Source organism: Neovison vison, chromosome 5 (genome assembly GCF_020171115.1).
Source record: "Neovison vison isolate M4711 chromosome 5, ASM_NN_V1, whole genome shotgun sequence".
Lineage (NCBI taxonomy): Eukaryota > Metazoa > Chordata > Mammalia > Carnivora > Mustelidae > Neogale > Neogale vison.
The window spans coordinates 34,946,732-34,965,836 of NC_058095.1; the positions used below are offsets into that span (position 1 = coordinate 34,946,732).

The 19,105-nt window shown below is 36.6% G+C and overlaps 1 protein-coding gene across 2 annotated transcripts in view; it reads right to left on the reverse strand.

Annotated features, from left to right (window-relative positions):
* The window catches only part of GGNBP2 (gametogenetin binding protein 2), a 31,980-nt gene that overhangs the window by 4,568 nt on the left and 8,307 nt on the right, over window positions 1-19,105 (reverse strand). The window contains exons 3-9 of one of the 2 annotated variants that reach the window (XM_044248487.1): window positions 17,481-17,734; window positions 15,308-15,406; window positions 11,123-11,236; window positions 4,579-4,788; window positions 3,346-3,520; window positions 2,009-2,203; window positions 34-181 (exon numbers count right to left, since the gene is read on the reverse strand). In XM_044248487.1, coding sequence (XP_044104422.1) covers window positions 34-181; window positions 2,009-2,203; window positions 3,346-3,520; window positions 4,579-4,788; window positions 11,123-11,236; window positions 15,308-15,406; window positions 17,481-17,734 — 1,195 coding nt within the window. The remainder of the gene's footprint in view (window positions 1-33; window positions 182-2,008; window positions 2,204-3,345; window positions 3,521-4,578; window positions 4,789-11,122; window positions 11,237-15,307; window positions 15,407-17,480; window positions 17,735-19,105) is intronic. The other variant, XM_044248488.1, reaches the window with a different exon arrangement.

Below are 19,105 nucleotides of genomic sequence, written 5' to 3' on the forward strand. Positions count from 1 at the left end.
TAAAGAGAAAAAAACAAAACTGTATCTGGTTACCTTTCTTTATTTTAGGGGACCCCAAGAGATTGCCGCTGCTAGGACAGGTACAGGATGTATTTTCATTGGTAACAATGACTTCTACACAACCATTACCATCTTCAGTGCTGCCACAGGCTTTGCAGCTGTTTTCTATGAAGTCTGTTTCCTTTAAGGATCAATATTAAGAGATAGTAAAAAAATCTTACCTTCATAATGGATACATTTTAATTTCCTTAACATCAACCAATTAGACAGGAACTAGGAGGTTAACAATTGAAAAAATTATTCTCATGAAAAAAATCACTAAACCACTGATCAAGAGTATGAAACAACTAAAAGCAAGTTAAGAGTTAATGGTACCAGGAAAGTCTAGGAAAGTAGTTCTCAAAGTGCAGTCTGCTGATTCCCTAGGTCAAAACTATTTTCATCCAGATATAAGATGTGACTTGCTATTTTCCACTGTATTGACACACTGATGGCACAAAAGCAATGGTGGGGAAAAGTTGCTGGTACTTAGCACAAATCAAAGCAGTAGCAATCAAAGTGTACTAATGGTTACTATATTCCTTACCTGACAAGCACGCTTAGGAAATCAATAAGTGGACACTCAATAATGTCTTTGATGAAGACATTAAAAATATTTTTATTAAGTATCAATTCATGAGTATATACCTTTTTAATAGTCTATGTGACAAAGAGGAAGTATGCTTTAATTAAAGCACTCTTGCTGCATACCAAAGTACAATGATCTTCTCAAGGAAGAACAGCTGAGCAACTGTTTGAGTTATGAACTAAACCAGGTGTTTTTTTTTTTTATCCTGGAACATCAATTCTGCTTCAAACAATGAGAGAGACAAACTGTGGTTATTCAGACTCAGACACTTAAAAAGACATTTTCTCAAAAAATGAAGTCAGCCCATCACCTCAAGGAAAACAATGGACCGTATTTGTGGTCAGTGATTAAAAATTCAAACTTTCAAATCACGACCAGAATTTTGAAAACTTATATAAATAAGCACAATAAGCTTGAAGTGTCCCACTACTTAAAGACCTTTCTGATGCGATCAGTAGTGGTTTTAACATGATTATGTGATATTATGTAAAGAAATGTCAGTATCTGGCAAGATCTGCGTAACTCAGTATATCTGTATCTTTCAAATGACCAATGCATGATGTTACAAAATCATGCATGAGTAAAAGATCTATTCAAAATGCAAGACTGACTAATGGACTTTAACTAAGTTATAAAAAGGTCACTGATAGGTGCCAGGTTCCGTATCATAACTAATCTTTAAGACACTTACCTCATGTTGAGTTGTAATGCCAAAGAAGAACAGCCACAACTATCTGAAAAAGTTTATATTAAAATATTCCTCCCTTTTCTGAGACCAGACTTTCTTCATCTGCTTCAACCAAGCAACATATGGAAACAGACTAAATGCAGAAGCAGATCTGAGAATCCATCTAATTCCTTTTAAACCAAATATTAAAAAGATCTGCAAAAATATAAAATAATGCCACTCTTCTCACTTCTTTTTTTGGGGGGAGTGGGGGTGGGACATTTAAAAAAATATTATTCATGTTAACATAAAAGAAGGGCTTATTTTTAAAAATAATTTTAAATTTCTCCATTTTAATTTCTAATACAGTGAATTTTGGTAAGTATAATCCATATAAACAAAAAGCACATTGGGCCCTGTAATTTTTAAGAATTCAAAGGGGTCCTGAGACCAAAAAGAAATGCTCTAGGTCATGCATGGAGTTAATTTCCCCATTTGATCTAATAACACACTAAGATCGGGTACAAAGATAACTATTGAATATTATAAAAAGAATACATGACATTAAAAATTTTGGCTTTAACCAATTATAGTAGGAAAAAAGCCAATATACAAGTTGCAGCTCGTCACATTCTGGAAAAGCATGGTAAAAATGCCAAAATCTAGCAAAAAGCAATACTACATAATAATGAGTCAAAATTATGGAATATTACCTTCTCTTGGCTTACTTCCTTTTCATCTGCTGCTTGTAAGGGAGTAGAAATATCACATACACATTTATTTTTTCGTCTATTCTTCCGTTTTTGGCGTTTCTTTTCTTGCTTGAGTTCTCTTACTCGTTCCTCCTCTGAAAATTCTTCACAAAGTTGTTCTAATCGGCTAATACCCTGTACTTTTTCCACAGTCATCTATTAAAAAACAAAATTGAGAATAAATATTGGTCAGAACTTCCTGTATTTTCCATGGAAATTCTCATTTGCTAATTCAATTTTTTGAACTCAGGGTTTTAACTCACAACCCTGAGTGAGAAGACCTTAGCTGAAATCAAGAGTCAGACCTTCAACTGACTGAGCCACCCAGATGCCCCTCACTTGCTAATTTTAAATGATACCACACACAGACAGGTAATTCATTTTGCAATTTTACAGGGCATCCCCACAAAGAATCTTCAATTTTAATACTTTAAATGATGACATCTTAAAATCCATAGCAAGTGAATATACCATGAATCCCTACAGGAAAGGCAGACTTATACACACTCCTATTCCAAACTGGCAATATTCTAGTTTCAAATTCCAAAATTTTTAACACAGCAGAGTAAATATTCATTTCTTCACACAATGAGAAGACTATTTAACCTGATTAGATGATCTAGTTTCTGAAGTCACAAACATACAGAAAGAAAAGGAAACAGAAATGTGTTCACCAAGAACCAGTACAAATCTCCTCAGAGTCCCCAGAACAATGTTTAAAGCTCATGGATGTGCTTCTGAAAAAAGGGTTTATAGCTTTCATAGGATTCTCAAAAGAGATCTGTGACCCAGTTAGGGTTAAGAACATGCCCTAGAATGTAACAAAATGTTCACTAGCCAATATTTTATGTGCTGACAGTGTAGAACTCCCCCCTCAAAAAAGTTACCAAATCATAAGCACTAAACCCAATACCAGCAATATAAAGAGGCTACTGGACATCAGCAGTCAAGCTGAGACTCATTAAAAGTTTCTAATTCTGTTGCTTATTTTGGGGTTGCTTTTAACTTTCCATTAGATACATTTGATAGCAACATCTTGCTAAATAATCATAAACTTCAGTTTTCTACTCTGAGAAGTTTAAAAACCAAAGCTGGCAGAATAAGAGGACTGAAAAACAAAGAAAAATCCACAAACCTCTTCTAAATTCCAATTCCCCTCCCTGAACCCCTTCACATACATGACACTATGACTGGATCACAGGCCTCTGAGGTAAAATCAGACTGGCAGCTTATATTAACATTCAGTCTAATAATGTGACTAAGCAATCTTAGACACTGAAGCAGCCCACTGTTCTTACCTCAAAACTCTTGCGTAAAGCATCAACACCAAGATAGAAAAGCATCTGCCATGTTTGCTCCTCTGCTCGTAGTTTTTGCCAGATTCGATGCAGTCTTTCATAAAGATGAATTCCCAAGCAGGTCAGAACTTCCTCTTGAGCTATATCTATTGTCTTAGCATGCCTTTCTCTTCGCCTGTAAAGGAGAATAAATCATACATAATAATTCTTAATACCCTTTACTGAAACACTAAGAGACAGATAAACTTCTTCAAGTTCAGGTTTTAAAACACAATTTGCATATGTAATAACAAGCCAGTTATACATTCAAATTCAATATACATATAAACATAGAAGCACACATGTATATAACCAATAAGAAATACACATGCAAGCAGAATCAGTCCTAATATTGCTAAAAATAAGAGAATTCAGGAACTGGCCCTGAAGAGAGATTATTTTGCGGCACAGAGAAGTTATATATGTGTCCAGCTCACAGGTAGGCATGACAGCTCCTTTCACCTTCCAATTTTAACAAATGCCTACTTGCTTTGTTTCTTTTTTTTTGAGGGGGAATGGAGAAATGCCAACGTGATTCAATCATGGACAAAAGCCCTCCAGGCTAGTCTTCAGTAGAAGTGTTCACGGAATTTCAGTTGTAAGTCTTCATGTTCTAAATGGCTAGCAGAAAGTAGGCACTCAAATGAGAGCTGATACACAAAACACAAAGGAAAATGGATTCAATTTATTCTAGAACAACTTTCTCTGATATTATTTTCACAACAAAGCCAGAGATAAAATTTTAGGTTCTTATACAATTCAGCAATAATATACACAGTTCATGAATTACACTCAATAAAGTACTTAACCCCTTGCCGCAAAGACCTTTCTTCCTATGCAAAAACCATCATTATGAACAAAATTTAAACATGGAAATGCATGGATGGAGGGGGTAAATCCCTTCTAATCATTTTCTGGTGAAAAATGATAATCTATAATAATGAAAGCCAAAAAAAAAAAAAAATGCCTATCTACTTCAAGCAACAAGGAGCAGAGGACTGAAATGAACACCACACAACACTTTCTCCCTATTTTTACTCAGTCAAATGCATACTTTAAAGAAAGCAGAATCTTCACAGGCACACTTTAATTTATACATGTATCATATGTACTGAGGCAAAAGGTGATGGAAATAAACTTTCAGTAATAAAATGAAGCAAAGCGCTAGATAGCCCATTCTAGCAAATTACATACTCATACCCTCCTGCGAACTCTGGCTCAGCACGACCCAAGAGATGTGCAATGAAGTCTGTTTCACAGCAAACGTGTATGTGCCGTTCGTGTGGACAGCACCGCAAGCCTTCATAAAGTGCAGCACAGTAGCCCTTCTCTTTGCTGCAATCAAGTTCACCAATAAGGATGTTGTATGCTCGGAGGACTTTATTTTTGCAATCAGTGCAAAACCTGTTGAAAAGAAAAACTTCAAAATTAAGAACTAGCTGCATAATTATTTCATGAAACTCGTTAACAGTGTACTAGACAACGACACTCCCCTACCATGTGGAGCATTAAAAAAAAAAAAATCCTCCAGACACACATTTAAAACATACACATATAAGAGAAATACAAATTTAGGGATTACAGTATAGCTAGATCTCCATTTGCAAATAAATGATTCTTAATTGAGACAGACACAAGAAAACAAGAAGCCACAAACAAGTGACTCAAGAATCCCACTCCTTTCAGCCTCTAAAAACAGTTGTGCCACCTTCATTCAGTAAACCTGAATCCAAATGTTGCTACGACATTTTAATATCTTACTAAACATAAGAAAGAGGGTAGGGGCAAGAAAGTGGCACATGTAGTTTTAGTTTACTAGTAATTCCCAAAAGTCAAATTTCTTTTTAAAAAACCCATGTTTCTCAATACATAATCATAATATTGATAACATATACATAGAAATGTAGTCTAAATTTCAGTTACAAAAGTGTAGAAGAGAAAAAAAGAATGTGAACATAGAGGATGATGACATTTTATTTTAGAAACCAAATATTATTCAGTCAGAAAGAAAAATAGAACCTTGTTTCTTTAGCTTTGATTTCCTGAAACAAGAAAGAACTTGGTCTGATAAAAAAAATAATAATAAAATTAATAACTGTATCTCTGAGAAGATCAGCTGTGGCGGAATGAGGAAATTTTAATAACTTTATATTCATTCATCTCCCTAGCTGGCCTCTTCTGTTACAATGGCTTCAGCCAACAGGTATACCTCTTACCTCTACAGCTCTTGTTCAAGTCTTCTGCCCTTGCCTGAGGGCTAAACCCATACTGTAAAATGGGAGACATCACAGATGTATAATAGGCAACATGTTTTAACTTCCTCTCCAAAACTAAGAGCAACATGAATGTTCCCTTACAAAACTATTAAGAACATCACCACTGGGACGCCTAGGTGGCTCACTTGGTTAAGCAGCTGCCTTTGGCTCAGGTCATGATCCCAGCGTCCTGGGATCGAGTCCCACATCGGGCTCCTTGCTCAGCAGGGAGCCTGCTTCTCCCTCTGCCTCTGCCTGCCAATCTGTCTGCCTGTGCTCGCTCTCTCCCCCCTCCCCTCTCTCTGATAAATAAATAAAATCTTTAAAAAAAAAAAAAAAGAACATCACCATTCATACAGTCACCCAGGAAGAAAACCTCAGTTAACCTCCAACTTCTTCTTAGGTCCTCTTTTAGGGTGGAGCCAACTGGTATCAATTTTTTCTTACATCTCTTACAGGTCTTCTTTCCAATTCCCCCTGCCCTGTTTTAAACTGCCTAGACAATTTACCCTGCTCCTGTACACATACCATACAGACAATGGACTACCTGAACATAACAGATTATGTCCCTACTTCAAAGTCTTGTTTCTTCTGCTTCCTCCCCACCCCTTTCCACATCCTTTTCCATCTGTCTAAATCATGTCCATCTTTAAGGATGCCTTCTGCAATTCCCATAACTAGAATTCAGTCTTCCTCTATCTTCCTATATTTGTAATTTACACTTCTTACTTTATTTACCCTTATACTGCCACATATTAGTTGATGCACACATTTGTTTCTTGAAATGAATACATGTTAATATAGAGTCTCTAAGCCCAATAAGTAAACACAAGCAATAATGCTGACAAGTTAAATCACTGATGCACTAATGCTTCAAAAAACACAGAATATGCAAAAATAAACACAAAATGGACTAAAGACCTAAACAGTAAGACATGAAACTACAAAACTCCCAGAAGAAAACACTGGAAGAAAAATTTCATGCACTGAATAGGTGATGATTTCCTAATCTTCAGAAAAATGTAAATCAAAATGTAAATCTTCAGGAAAATGTAAATCAAAAGGATACCACTTTAAATACATTTAGCATAGCCACTATTAAAAAAAAACAGAAAACAACATGTGCTGGCAAAGATGTAGAGAAACTGGAACCCTTGATACTGGTGTTGCTGAAACTGTAAAATAGTGCTGCCAATAATGGCAAAGAGTATGGCATTTCCTAAAAAAATTTAAAAACAGAACTATCGCATGATCCAGCAATCCCATTTTTAAGTACATATCCTAAAGAACTGAAAACAGGATCTCAAAAAGATATCTGCACACTCATGTTCATTGCAGCATTTGTAGAAATAGCTAAGATGTAGGGGCGACAACCAAAATGTCCACTGATAGGCAAATGCGGTACATACATAAATGGACTATTATGCAGCATTAAGAAGAAAATTCTGCATCATATGCTACAGCATGGATGAACTCTTAAGGACATTATGCTAAGTGAAATAAGCCAATCGCAGAAAGACCAATACCAAATGATTCCACATATGTGAGTATCTACAATAATCAAATTCATTAAACAGAAAACAGAACCCTGGTTGCCAGGGCTTGGGAGAAGGGGCTGATGGGGAAATTGTTGTTCAATGGGTATAGTTCCAATCATGCGAGATGAAAAATTCTTGAGATCTACTGTACAACAATGTGCATACAGTTAGCAACACTGTAATGTTCACTTAAAAACTGTTTAAGAAGTAAACTTACTTTTTTTTTTTCTACAATAAAAAAAAGTCTTCCCCTTGAGGGGGGGAGAATAAAGACTTGGATGCAGAAATAACAAATTTTTCTGTGTTCTTAAGTTATAAAAGATTAAGTTTACAATTTCAGGTAAATAAATGGTTAGATGTCATAGAGCAGCAATAATAAAACTTGAAAATATTTTGCTCTTATTTTACTAACTTTAAATCCTCATAGTGGTTTAATCTTTGTACATAATCTTTAATATTTATAATAATCATAAGTAACATAAGTAAACAGCAATTCAAAAATACTATATATAAGCTATAAGAATGAAAATGATTTTTCCTGTTTTCAAAAAGAAAAGTTGCACATAAAAGTAAAAAAAATTTTTAAGGCAGAGGTTTCATAGTTTAACACTTTATTTCTAATAATTTACTACCATAATACTTAACTGGCCAGAGTTATAAACCCTTTATTTATTTTTTTTTAAAGATTTTATTTATTTATTTGACAGAGATCACAAGTAGGCAGAGAGGCAGGCAGAGAGAGAGAGAGGAGAAAGCAGGCTCCCTGCTGAGCAGAGAGCCCGATGTGGGGCTCGATCCCAGGACCCTGGGATCATGACCTGAGCTGAAGGCAGAGGCTTTAACCCACTGAGCCACCCAGGCGCCATAAACCCTTTATTTTAAGTAGGCTCCACACCCAGCACCAAGCCCAGCATAGGGCCTAGATTCACACCCCTGAGATAAAGACCTGAGCTGAGATCAAGAGTCAGACACTTAACAGACTCAGCCACCTTAGGCCCCCATCAAATTTTTATTATAAAGTACTCAAAACAGTCCACTAAATAAAATACAACAGTCAAAAAGGTACATTATTCAGATACTTTTTAGGAATTTTTATTTTTATTTATTTATTTATTTTGACAGAGAAAGAGAGCGAGCAAGCGCACAAGTAGGGAAAGCAGCAGGCACAGGGAGAGGAAAAAGCAGACCCCCCATTGAGCAGGGAGCCCGATGTGGGGGCTGATCCCAGGACCCTGGGACCATGATCTGAGCCAAAGGCAGATGCTTAACTGACTGAGCCACCCAGGTGCCCCCATTATTAAGACATCAGAAATCATTTTCAACTGATTATACATACCTCAAAAACTCAAACTGGACCTAAAACAAGAACTAGATATATAGGAATAACAAGCATTTGCAAATCTGGCATGCAAACATTCACTAATGTGCTTACTATGTGTCAGATACTGGGTTTTTTAAATATTATATATAATACATTCAGATTTTATTTATGTATTTTTAAAATTATTATTTTTAATTAACATACAACATATTATTTGTTTTAGAGGTACAGGTCTGTGATTCATCAGTCTTATACAACACCCAGCACTCATCACAACACATACCCCTCTCTAGTGTCCAACACCCCGCCACCCATCCCCTCACCCCTCCAGCAACTCTCAGTTTGTTTCCTAAGATTAAGGGTCTCTTGGGGCACCTAGGTGGCTTCATCGTTACGCCTCTGCCTTCAACTCAGGTCATGATCCCGGGGCCCTGGGATCAAGCCCTATTTCAGGCTCCCTATTCAGCAAGAAGCCTGCTTCTCTCTCTCCCACTGCCCCTGCTTGTGTTATGTCTCTCCTGGTTTCTCTCTGTCAAATAAATAAATAAAATCTTTAGGGGGAAAAAAAGAGCCTCTCACGGTTTGTCTCCCTCTCTGATTTCATCTTGTTTCATTTTTTTTCCTTTCTTCCCCTATGACCCTCTGACTTGTTTCCTAAATTCCATGTATCAGAGAGATTCTTTTTCTTTCTCTGACTTACTCTGCTTAGCGTAATAATGCCCTCTAGTTCCACCCATGCTGTTGCAAATGGCAAGATTTCCATTTTTGATGGCTGCATAATATTCCACCATGTGTGCCCCATCCCCCCCTTCCACATCTTCTCCATCCATTCATCTGCTGATGGACATCTAGGTTCTACTGTGGAACCTAGCCAGATGTGGACATCTGGCTATTGTGGAACTCCTGCCATAAACATGGGGTGCAGGGTACCCCTTCAGATCACACATCTGTATCTTTGGGGTAAGTACCCAGTAGTCAATTGCTGGGTCATACGGTAGCTCTATTTCCAACTTTTTGATGAACTTACACACCGTTTTTCAGAGTGGCTGCACTAGCTTGCATTCCCAGCCACATACTGTTCTAAGTAAGCCTGACTGTGTATCGTTTATCCCCATGATAAATTTAATCCTACAATTAATCTGTACTATCATTATTTTTGTCTTAAGAAAAGAAAGGAAGGCACAGAAATGTTAAGTAACTTGTACAAAGTTATAATTAGTAGAACCCAGATTCAAGGCAATCTTTCTTAATCATACTTCTCCCCACCCTTCAGATAGTTATTAAGTAGATTCCACCTTCTCAGAGCCCTAAATCATTGCCACCCCAATAAAGGAAATATCTACAACCATTACAGGAAACTCCTAAACATTAGCTCTTATAACTAGCTATCTTTTGGATGGACCAATTAATGTTGAATATAGGGATCAATTCATATCGAAAAAGGAAGCAATCTATAATGGACCTACATATTTAAATGTTTTTTGTCTGTATAATCCCTCTCTGACAAAACTGCAAATACTTGACATATTCTCTACTCTCTTGGGTATAATCAACCAAAAAGGCAAATAAACAAGGAAGTTTGTAACTGAAAAAAGAAAAACACTGAATAAACTTAGTACGCAGATTAAGTCATTAGCTCATTGCCATATAAACATCAATCTTGATAAACCCTAGTTTTTATCATTCACGTATGTTTTCTAGAAGTATCCGTAAATTAAGTATGTATTTATGTCCCAGGTCAAAGAACACAAAACCACACACCAAACATGTGACGAATTTACATTAAAAGAGTATACAGCTCCCTCCTAGAATACCATCTCTAGACAGCTCCCTTACCAGTTTCCTTTCCTACTGCACTCTCCCTCCCTACAAATTTCCAAATGCTAATGACACTTAGAAAATTCCTTTGTAGGACACCTGGGTGGCTCAGTCACTTAAGCATCTGCCTTCATCTCCGGTCATATCCCAGAGTCCTGGGATGGAGCTCCACATTGGGCTCCTTGCTCAGCAGAGAGCCTGCTTCTCCCTCTCCCACTGTCCCTCTCCTCCTTGTGCACTCTCTGTCTCAAAGAAATAAAATGTAGAAGGAAGGAAGGAAGGAAAGAAGGAAAGAAAAGAAAAGAGAAAATTCCTTTGTAAAATAGTATTCTAAAAAGAAAAACCTGAAGTTACTTTTTCAGTACATGAACCACACAAATTCCAACTCTATTTTTAGGTCTTGACAAATGATTATAGAAGAAATCATTCAAAATATTACTAAATGAAAGCCACTTATTTAAACTTTAATTTTGAAAATGACAACATGAAATGCTTCTATCATAAAAACAAGGAATACTAGAGTTTCTAAAGTGATTCAGTACTTTCCTCAACTAATACACTTCACTGGCGTGGAACCAACAGGTAAAAAATACAAAAAGAGGAGATGCTGGCTCAACACAAGAAGGCTAACACTGAGAGTCATCCCATAAAGAAATGCTTATCCTAATATTAAGCTCTGCCTAGCACCAGGTATTAATGGGAAGACTGGAGTGCTATTATATGAAGGAGGTAAGAGGTCAATCTGGATAACTGAGAGAGCACTTAACAGCACCTTCCAAGTATATTGCAATGACCTTTAGACTCACCTGTGTTTTCGCAGGTAAGTTTCTAGTGTTTCTAAAAGACAACTAGAGTCGATTAAAACTACTTCATCCCTGCATTCTTGGGACATTAGTTCCCATACGTCCATCCAACAACCTCTGCAGAAAGAGAACACATATTAGTGAAAGGAGGACTAGATAAACATTAAAACATTAAAAAAGGCAGAGTAAAGGATTGCTTGATTTTACCTGGCTGTTCCCTGGAAAGGTCCATAATGGAAAATGATCCTACACTTGCTGTCCTTCCTGTGGTCTTCACTACTTCTCTTATCTGTACTTAACTTCTCTGAACTGACACTGCTACTGCTCCCTTCACTGTAGTACAGTATAGTACAAAGCTTAGTGACACTCAGATAATCTGAAGGAATAATTTCTATAGTCTAAATTAAAATCATGAACTCTTTAATACATATTAGTATAATAAGTTTACAAATTTGTATATAATTACATATTCATTTTAGCCATATTAAAATATTAAACATATGCTCATACTTTTATATAAAAATTTCTGCTCAACTATTAAGTTTATCTGACACAATTTAACAACATTTACATTTATCAAGATACCAACTCTAATTAGATACTAAGCATTTCATAAGCAAATCTAATTGGAATGCTTTAAAGTCAACAAAGCTAAAAGAAATTATATTTTTATCTATAAAATTGGTCAATCTTCCACAAATTAAAAATTCTAGTAAGTTTTGTTCTACTTAATGTGATTTTATATCTAATCCATGGCAACAAAACTCAATGTTTTGTACCTTCACATTTATAATTAGCTGAGGGAAAAAAAAATCAGATTAATCTAATTATGGTAAATACATTTTTACATTAACTACAATAAAATTTTACATTTACTAAAATAAAGACAGCACACTAAGAGGAACATTTTACATTTTACACAGCCTATATCAGTAATAAGTACTATATAAATAATTTTTTAAAAACTTACTAAAACTTCCCAGACTCTCCCTCCCCCACAGGTTTCAGTGTGGCGTTGGTCCTGCATTTTGCTTTGTTGGCAGATGTACATTCCAAAAGAAATGTGGGTCTATATTCCATTCAATGACAGTCTTCTTGATATTTCATGATTCTGAACAACTGACTCCTGCCTGTTCCTCTGCAGGTCTGTCTACAGTCCCAGAAATGTTACCTTGGATGCTTGAGATGGAAAAACCTCTGAATCTTTACTTAACCTTCTCTATATAGCTGAATAGGTACTTCTCAACTCCCTGCCCACTATTTAAGTTCATCCATACAAATCAGCTCCCTATTCCCTGAAACAAGACCTCAAGCAAGGTTCAGCACCCTAATTTGAAACAAAGACCTCAACAACTGCTATCTTCCATGTTCTATCCTTCAACTCTCTATGCCCGTATTTCCTCTCTAATCATGCATGAGCAATCCATAATTTCCTAAAACTGATTAACTCTCAAACTCAAGTTCTCGTAATTCAGGAAAAGGTTCATGAAATCAGTGTGGGGAATGATTATTGTATCATCAGAACACAAGAGCATTAATCCAAGAAATACTTCTAAAAAAATGCTACAGTTAAAATTAAGACTTTATCTATAACCTCTCTCGACTTTCTATCACTCCATCCTTTCAAGATCAAGATTTCTGAAAAAGAAGTCTTTCCACTCCTGTACTTTCCACTCATAGCTTAATCCACCATAACCTTAGATTGCAATCACTTTTCTACCCATTCTTATCTGGATTGTTTCCACTCAACCACAGATTTGGTCATCAAGATCACCAATTACCACAGTGTTGCTATATCCAATGGACACTTCTGAGTCCTTGATGATTCAGGAGCATTCAACACAGCTAACACTCTTTTCCCTTGGCTTCCTTCTATCTCTCTGGCCACTCTTTCTCAAGTTTCTTTACTAGATTCTTTTCTACCAATACATTGAATTCCTCAGCATTCTTCTCTCTTACTCTACTCTCTCTCTAGGTAGACTTTATATACTATTCTCTAAGATAATCTTCAGTCTTCAGTTACAGGCCTAAGACTGTAGCCTAGTCTTTTCTTCAGGATCTCAAACTTACTCCCAAGCAGCCAATAACTTGGGTTTACTTGCATGGATACAAGAATACTTTGAAAAAGAAGGCTGAGCTGGATTGTTGCCATTGATTAGGTTGAAACCTAATCAACTGTTAACACTTCCCTGGAGAGTGTCTAAACAGAAAAGGGGGGGGATAAACAGTTGAAATGTGTAAAATAGAGAGTCACAGTATCATACAATGGCAGTAGCCATCCAAAATGGAGGAGGGGGGAATCTTGGCTAAGCACACTGTACTCCCTGGCCTGCTATCCACACGGCGTGTGGAAATACCTGAAGTACCTTAAGCTCCCTTAGGAGACAGTGCTTAAGATCAACTCACTGATTTCATAATTCAGCAAACAACCTTCTAAAACATTTGGCTTCCCATGTGGTGGGGCTGTTGCTGAAGGGGAATGTGAAGTTCTGTGGAGGTTTGTTACTGTTTTTAAACTGAAAGATAGGAAAACAGAGCTGTATGCCACTTTAACACAAGTGGGTAATTGATAAAGCAGTCACTGAGAAATGGAACCTGGAGCAAAGGTAGAAGAACTGCTCTTTGAAGGAAGGTACCAATGAACAGCTATGTAAGATGTTGAGGTTATCTGTTGCTCTTTTGGTTCCACAATGAAGAAAATTCATAACAAGAAAATCAGAAGGCAGGCTTTTTGTAGTAGGTTACTACTCTTGTGGCTTTAGCCAACAGGTCATTCAGGTAAAGATTACTGTCTTAATGAGAAAACTAGACTGAATTTTACGTTTGAAAGATAGGAATTCTCTAAAGATACTTGTAAATAAGTTGTGTAAAATAATTTTCTTTCGATAACCACTTTAAGTTGTGTGGAGCTTTACTGCAGGTTCAGAGTACTCGCACATTAGGTACCATATACTTTGTGGTTCAGTCTGGATCCTGATTCTAACAAATCCATTTTTTAAAAAGGCACTTTTAGAGAAAAATGTGGAAATCTAATTTGGGTATCAGATTATTATAGTTAATTCTTTTAAGTGTTATAATGGCAGTGTCATTATGAAAGAAAATGTCCATGTATTTAGAGATGGATGTGGAAATATGCAGGAGTAAAAAAGTGTGATGCCTGGGACTTGTTTTAAAATACTTCAGCAAAAAAAATAATAATAGTAATTTTAAAAAAATAAAGTACTTCAGCAAAGAAAAAGATGGATAAATAAAACAAATGTGACAAATCTTGATAACACTACTGAATCAGGGTGACGATATCTTGTAGGAAGGAAGGTTGCTGAATAGTCTAACTTTCCTATACGTTAGGCAGTTTTCATCATAAAACTGTTTTAAGATTTTGTTCCTGAGTATAGGAAAACAAACAAACTTGCTAATAGATTATCAACATACCACCAATTAGTCATCCAGGTCTTTTATCAGGAAGGAAAAGATCTATACAACAATGATATCAGCACTACTCATGAGATATTCAAAAACTTATTTTTTAAAGGCAATCCAGTATTGTTTTATATCATCCCATTCTCCTCAAAACACAAGTTACTTCTTAAAAGCACCCCCTTCAAATTCAATAGCTTTTCCTAACCACCCCCAACCTAAAGCAATTTTGTAGGGGGCAAATGTACAATGTGCTGGGAGAGGAGGGCAAAAGTAGCCTTGGACATTGTACCACCTAACCAGAACAAAACTGCAAATTAGTTACATAAATACACATTGTTACAACTAATCCAAGACTTTTTTTTAAATCCTTGATAAATTAGGGAGACCTAGAGATAAGAAAGACAAGAACAATAATTTATACATTATGACTACTATACAGATCAAAGAATTATGTCACTACCTTGAAAAACTCAGTATTGGCTAAATAAATTTTCATAAAGATCTCAACTTCCTTCCTTTAAAACCTATTTAATATAAGAAAAAAAAAAAAAAACTCCAAAATAAAAATCAAATCTATACTGAGACCCTGCACAGTCTCAATGCAAAAAGGCCTTACAGAATTAGGAGACAGATTTATTTTAACCTATGTTACAGTGTAACTAATTGATAAAGTAAAAATAACTGTTTTTTTTTGTTTGTTTCACTAAATACAATCAACATTTATAATCTTAACAATTACTAAGGATCTTGACAGTCAATTCTACTTACCCCAAAGGTTTTGGTTTGTGCGTATCTAAGGAGTGCAACTGACATCTCTTGTTCTTTTTACTTTTTGGAATAGCATCTATCATGTCATTAAGTTTGGACCTAATCAAAAATAAATCATTAAAAGTTTGATTAATATTCATTTTTCTTCAGAATTTTCAAAATCTCTATTTACTGCCTTTTAGTGCAAACGTGTATTTCAAGTATTACAGACACATCACTTACCTTGAAAATTTCTCATCAAACAATTTCTAACCACGAAGAATCCGTACACTTGTCTTCTCCCATCCATTCCCAGTCTGTCAGTATGTTGAAAGAGACCTGTTCTATTCAATATACTCATTCCCCCAGACTGCATCCGTCTTGTTCATCCCTGTATCTGTGCTGTATCTAGCAGTGCACTTGACACTCAAATATTTTATGACTGACTGCTACCTCTCAGCGATCTTGCCCTGTTCAAACAATATCTAAATAAACACGATCCTTGATAAGGAACCATCAACAGAAATTTTACGCAAATACAGAAATGCCTATAGCTAATAGCCACACCCTGCATCCAACCAATCAGCAAAGACTATCAACTCTAACTTTTGAATTATCCAGAAATATATCATTTATCACCTCCACCATTACCATCCATGTCCAACTTGCTTCTCTAGCTTAGTCAAGTGCAATAGCTGACCTCCCAAATGGTCTCCTGGCTTCCAATCCTTTGCCTTTACATTCTAGGCTTCACTCAGCAGCTGAAGTGATCTTTTCAAAACAAAAATCACATTATGTTTTCCATTCAAAAACCCTTAAGCCTTTTCTCAGGAGAGTAAAAATTCTCTCTACCACCACCTCTAAACAGAAAAGCCTAGGGCTTTGGTTGTCAGACCCCTTCTCATTTCCTATTTATATTCAGACTTTGGTGACCATCTCACATCTCACAGATTTAAATTATGTCCATGTGTGTGAGTGTGTGTGTAGTTTATACATAGTTCAAATACTACATATGAGCTGATGATATCAATTTTTATCTCCAGAGCAGACCTCTCTGAACTCCACCTGGATGCCTAATTGGTATCTCAAACTTAACAGGTCCAAAAGTGAGCTCTACAAAATTGCTCCTCCCATTCTTATCCACCTCAGTGAATGGAAACCAATGGTCCTGCTCTTTAGATCCCAAATCTGAGAATCATCCTTGATGTCCTCTTGTATAGCCAATCTATCCAAAAATTCTACTGGCTCATTCCTCAAAATATACCCAGGATCCAACCATTTCTTATTACCTCTGTGACCACCACATTGGTCACCATCTCTTGCATGGATTTTTAAATAGCTTTTGTTTCTTCCCCTTCCACCATCCTTCCACTTATTCTCAACACAGAGGTCAAAGTAAGCCAAACTTCAAGTCAGACCATGTCACTCATCTGCTCAAAACATTCCCAAATCTTCCCATCTTATTCAGGGTAAAAAAAAAAAAAAAAAACCAACAATAACTAAAAACTCAGGATGGCACTACATAAGTAGGCCTTTTATTACTATTCCCTTCAATCACCTGGCTCCAGCCATAATGGCTTCCTTACTGTTCTTCAAACACGTCAGGAAAACTCCAAACTTTGAAACTTTACACTTGCTCCTCCTTCTGTGCCTTCCTGCAGATATGTACATGGTTTATTTACTCACTTCATTAAAGTCTACACTCAGTATCATTTTATCACAGAAGCCTTCCCCAATCATCCTCCATATTAATTCACCCAAACATTCTCATCTCTCTTATAACTTACCTGACAAATCATACATTTGCCTACTGCCTGCCTCTCTCCATATGAGAACAATATGCATAGTCACTGGCACACAGAAGATATTCAATAAAATTAATGGTTTTGGGGGCGCCTTGGTAGCTCAGTGGGTTAAAGCCTCTGCCTTCGCTTGGGTCATGATCCCAAGGTCCTGGGATCAAGCCCCCCACTGGGCTCTCTGCTTAGCGGGGAGCCTGCTTCTACCTCTCTCTCTGCCTGCTGCTCTGCCTACCTGTGATCTCTCCCTCTGTCAAATAAATAAATAAAATCTTTAAAAACATTAGTGATTTTGGACTCAAGCTTTGCCCCTACCAAATTTAGTAAAAGAGCCACCACTGTCCAAAGTTTAAAATTTTTAACTAAGTCATCTAACCCCTATTGATTATACTTACCCATGTACATAAAATAAGGTATAAAGCTTCTTTGCATCAGTCATGCAGCTTCGAGTTACAGATAGGACTCCCTTGGGCCCTACTGTCAGGGGTTCAAGTGCAGGATTTCCAGACTCTACAAGCTGGGAAAAGAGGCGCTCCACACTGCGACGACAACCAACACATGGGACAAGCTGAGAAAGTGCACTCAATACTTCACGTGACGTCACCACCATGGCAATACTTAGATCTTGCTGCTTAAGCATGCTATGTCGCTGAGAAAGAGGAAGAGAAAAATGAAGAACAGTCCTTTAAAAAGACATAAAATTTCTCTTCATTACTACTCTGGTTCCTGTCCTTGTGTAGTGAGTACAGTATGGGCAGGGCTTGCCATCTCTATCAGAAACTAAGTCAGAAAAACAAGTCGGCCTTGCCCACGCTGTACTGAGTTTGCTCCACAAAGCCCTCTGTTCTAGCATCTAAGGTCTAAAAAAACTCTGCTGGGAGGATGTCAGGGCTAAGCAGTTACGTGCCTCAGCATACAAAAAGAAGCCCTGCCTCTGGAAATTCAGTTTGTTCAGAGACTATTAAGCTTAGTACACTCACTTGAAATAAAAAAATTTTTAGAACGCCTGGGTGGCTCAGTTGGTTAAGCAACTGCTTCAGCTCAGGTCATGATCACAGGGTCCTGGAATTGAGTCCCACAGAGGGCTCCCTGCTTAGCGGGGAGCTTGCTTCTCCCTTTCCTCCCTGCTTGTGCTCTCTCCTGCTATCTCTGTCGCTATCTCAGCTCCCTCTTGCAAACAAATAAAATTTTCAAAAAAAATTTTCAAACAAAGAAAAAAGATGGTATGCAGCTTTGCCATGTCTTCCTCTCAATTTTTAACAAGAACACTATGTTTAGCTACTAGAATCAAGTTAGGATGGTGCTCATGCAAAGCAGCAATTCTCAACCTGGAGGTATGGACAGGTGTGTTACAGATTAGTGGGAGAGAACAAGGCCTATCAAACCTATGTAGAAGCCTGCAGTCAGTAACTAACAGGGTGGTGCATATAAATATTATCTGTTGGTTATGACAAGGTAGAAAAATGACTGAGAACCTCAGCTGTAGAGAAATGGGCAAAACTCTAGTAAATAACTTCTATCTGGATGGAGTTACAGTTATACTACAAATAGTGTTTCTAGCTTTACCAGAAAAGATGGATAAGATACTCCAAAGAATTTCCTCATATTTACCATTAATCTTTCATTCAAAGTTTTCTCCAAAAGTAGAAATAGAATTTTGAAGTACAGCAACAATTTACCTTCCATTATCTTGATTATATACAGGATTTTATAAGGTATCATACTGTTTAAAAATTAAATACAAATCATGAAGTTCACAGTACCAGGATTTTTTTTTTTTTTTTTAACTTGAACAAAACCACCACTACAGAAGAAAACCAACAAGTTCTCAATGAAAAGTTGTATACCCTGTCTTTCAAAAACAGGGAAAGATGGATTGGTGAAAGTAAAGCCAAAGGGACATGTACAACACAACACCACCAAATTTTTTTCATATAACAAGTACATAAATATAGTAACAAGTACACAAATATGTAGCAATACTAAAAGAAAGCAATTTAGTGCAATCTTAAGACCTAGA